The following is a 3,317-nucleotide window of genomic DNA, read 5'->3' as shown; positions in this document are numbered from 1 at the left end:
ATCCTGTATCAGCAGTTTTTTGATAGCTTGCAACTGAGCTTCATCCCTCTGCTTTATCCTTGTTCTCTCTCTGTGTGAACAACCTTAGGGACTTGCCAGTGGACAGAACCTCTGTTGGATCATCACAGTAACTCAGCCATAGGGGTTACGACAAGTTCAGCCCATAGACTCCCATCTTGTGTGCTTCGTGCCTATTCCATTTGAAGAAGTCACTGCACTTGGGGATAACACTGAGGTCTCTGGCTGAGATACCTCGGGTTTATATACATGTAGCTATATGCACAGACCAGTAACATATATGGAAAGAGCTATCTATGTATAGTAAAGAACAGCATAGAAGGTCATGGAATATGATGTATAGTATTGCATCATTGTGGAGCTGCTCACCAATCATAGTCATGTGATGTACAACGTGTTGATACATGTTTAAGTCTAGTCGCATCTAGAGTCGGAACTATTAGGATATTTCCAACACAAGGGTGGTCACTGCCCTCCCTCCAGTCCTTTGCATATCTCGTGTTGTGCGTCCTGAGGTATGTCAAGTACTTCGTTGTAATCCGTGGTGTTTTCCTTCGTTGACTTGATGAGTCTCAGTTGAATGTAAATCTCATCGTCCGTTACACACAGAAAAGAGAGGTGGCTTGTTCTCTACTGTTTTCCTCCCCCCAAAGGACATAGGACACCGCCGAGAAGTGACAAGGACGAGGATGACCATGCTCGAAGAGTTTTTGTTTTCCACGCGGAGTGCTGGCTGCCTGTTAGCACGTTCAAGTTCTCATCTGGGTAATCCTCGTGCCATGAGTGTCCTGCCTTGTAGTGCTATACCAAATTCAGTGCAGTGCCCCAGCCCCGTCGTCTTGCAGCATTTTCCTACGTTTCCTCATGTCTCCGTCACAGGTAAACCCACCTGTTCTTCACGCATTCCTTCAGCTAATAGCGGATTAGGGTCACTCTCGATCTCACTCTCCAATAAGGCGTGGGGTTGATGGAGTGGAAGGGGAGTCCTCCACGTTTGCGGCCGCCACCATCGTTTCAGCTCCTTCGGGCAATGCGTCTGAATGCGAGCCGTACGAGGATGATCGTCGCACACCGCTGAGAAGAAATTGGAATGTCAACACCTGGCTGGACAGACTTCACTTGCTTCCCACCACTCGTCGAGATGGCACCGCCGTCGACCTTGAAAGTAGGTGCGATGAAGCAAGTGAGCAAATTCCGCTTCCAACATCGCCGATTGAAGAAGTTGTGATTAGCCCGGACGATGTCATTATTGCGTGTGTCCGTGTAGTTCACTTATGGATTCCAGGCCCTCACAATCAACGGCAGTGTCATGGGTCCTGCTGACTCGGGAAAGACCACAGTAAGCACCCCACACGTTTCTATGCGTTCTCCTTCATCAATGTACCTAGTTTATTGACTGTGCAGTTGGGAGACCCGATGCTCTTTGTGGGTCGACTTCCCGTACAAAGGAAGTGTGCCCTGTCCGAATTCCCCACTTCGACGGCATTCGCGACATTGTTTTGGTTGACACACCAGGATGCAACAATTCATTCATGACAGATTTCCAGGTTCTCTGGGAAATTGCAGAGTGGTTGAATGCGGTGTAAGCAGCTCGCTTGGCTGCAAGTGATTCCAATTCTGATAAGGTTTTAGGTATAGAAAAGGCGTTAAATTGAGCGGTATTCTATATTTCCATCGGATTTCAGACACCAGCATTCAAGAGGCACCGTCAAGGAACTACAACATTTTCAAAGAACTATGTGGCAAAGACAACTGCAAGAATGTCATATTCGTTACCACGATGTGGGATCAAGTATGGGAAGAGTTCGGCTCGGAACGCGAACAGGATCTACAGTCTGACTTCTGGCAGGCGATGATCAGTCTAGGATCAAGCACTCGCCACTTCGAAAGGACCACCAAATCTGCTTGGGATATAATTAACTCGGTTGCTATTTCACCGCTGGCTGAGCGCCGCCCGCTTCAAATCCAACAGGAAATGGTAGATAAACATCTATCGCTTGACAGAACATCTGCAGGAAGAACGATTTTAGACAGGCTTCTCAGTCTCAGGCCCCGCTCCGAAGGACTTCTCGCACGGATTAAAAAGGCTACAGGGAGGCCGAGTTATCGGACGACGAAGATCACTGTCACCTTCACCTATGATCCCACCGATGCGGAGTCCGTTGAGACAGGAATATACAGTTCTGGAACTTGCAGCGTGGAAGGTTATCGAAGTGCTTTGCCGCAGATAACAACTACTTTGCGGACCGCGTTTGACGCACCAGAAGTTGCCCATAACGATTATCTGAAGGACGCAATTGCACCATGTCTTAGCATTTCTCTGTCCATTGAGGCAAGTGAGTCAGCGCGTGATGTTGAAGAGATTTGATGACCCCTTTATTAAAGACCATGACGGGAACGTACCACGCGCATTTCCAAGTTTTGGAAACCGCTACGCTGCTGATAAATGCTGCCGTTGACCGTGCGAAAGAGGCGACGTTCTCGCCAAATATACAGGCAGCGGTCAGCAAGTTTGCGAAGTATGATGATGACGAATGTCACATGTATAAACTTAATACCTTGCCAGGGAAATAAACCAGGTGCAGGAAATCATCCAGGATCTCGCCCAAAGGACACCTGAAGCACGACGTGTCCTTCAATCGACAGATGTCCGTATCATTTCTTTCTGCGCACATTCGATACGCCAGGTGCGCGAGGTCCTCACAGTACGTGCAAAGGCCTACCTGTGTCGCTTGCAGCTGATAACTTCTGCAGTCGGCATCCTCCATAAAATATGACCTCCGTGGTATCGACAAAGGTTTGGTGGCCCTGAAACGGGCCTTGGAGATTGTTGGTACTTTCTCCTTTTCGTGCCTCGGAGTAATCATCTTATGTCTATTGATTAGGACAACTGCAGTTGCGGCATTCCCGTAGAGCCAGAGCAAGCCCTTTCACCCTAAATACCGTATTCTAAACAGCCGCGTCAGCCTCTCACTCTCCGGGCAAGGTTTGGGCCATTGCCATGGATCATATTACTCTGCTGCCTTTTGTCGTTTGCATGTACGATGCTCATGCGCATGTTCATTTTTGTGTCCCTAGTTGTGCCGTACAACATGATTCTCCCCCTTCCCATTCCATGCTACACGTTATACGGTTCAAGTGATCATCTTTTGCAGATCTGCGTTGCGGTCCACCTTTTCTGCCTCACACTTCAGAAGTATGCCTCCTCGTGGAAACTGTAGCCACTGCAAAAATCTGTCTGTTTCGAAATGTAAAATAAAAACATACCTAACATGTATCGTATGCTACATACATATGTA

At 48.0% G+C, this 3,317-nt stretch overlaps 1 protein-coding gene across 1 annotated transcript; it reads left to right on the top strand.

Moving 5' to 3' along the window:
- The first annotated feature begins 1,157 nt into the window (after positions 1-1,157).
- F5J12DRAFT_324263 (uncharacterized protein) lies at positions 1,158-2,824 on the top strand. The gene is made up of 5 exons (XM_051738901.1): positions 1,158-1,357; positions 1,407-1,600; positions 1,651-2,350; positions 2,404-2,723; positions 2,773-2,824. Exons 1-4 carry the CDS (start codon positions 1,328-1,330, stop codon positions 2,590-2,592), a joined length of 1,113 nt encoding a protein of 370 aa, XP_051597227.1. The 5' UTR covers positions 1,158-1,327; the 3' UTR covers positions 2,593-2,723; positions 2,773-2,824.
- Positions 2,825-3,317: the final 493 nt, after the last annotated feature.

Source organism: Pisolithus orientalis, assembly GCF_024613125.1.
Source record: "Pisolithus orientalis strain OTSU chromosome Unknown F5J12scaffold_31, whole genome shotgun sequence".
NCBI classification, from domain to species: Eukaryota; Fungi; Basidiomycota; class Agaricomycetes; order Boletales; family Pisolithaceae; genus Pisolithus; species Pisolithus orientalis.
The sequence above is the reverse complement of the archived record's forward strand: the minus strand, read 5'-3'. Positions and strand labels throughout refer to the sequence as shown.

Coding starts and splice junctions, on each gene's coding strand:
- F5J12DRAFT_324263 (XM_051738901.1), top strand. CDS start 1,328: ATGGGTCCTGCTGACTCGGGAAAGACCACA. Junction 1,358..1,406: donor CTGACTCGGGAAAGACCACA/GTAAGCACCCCA, acceptor CAATGTACCTAG/TTTATTGACTGTGCAGTTGG. Junction 2,351..2,403: donor GCATTTCTCTGTCCATTGAG/GCAAGTGAGTCA, acceptor CCTTTATTAAAG/ACCATGACGGGAACGTACCA.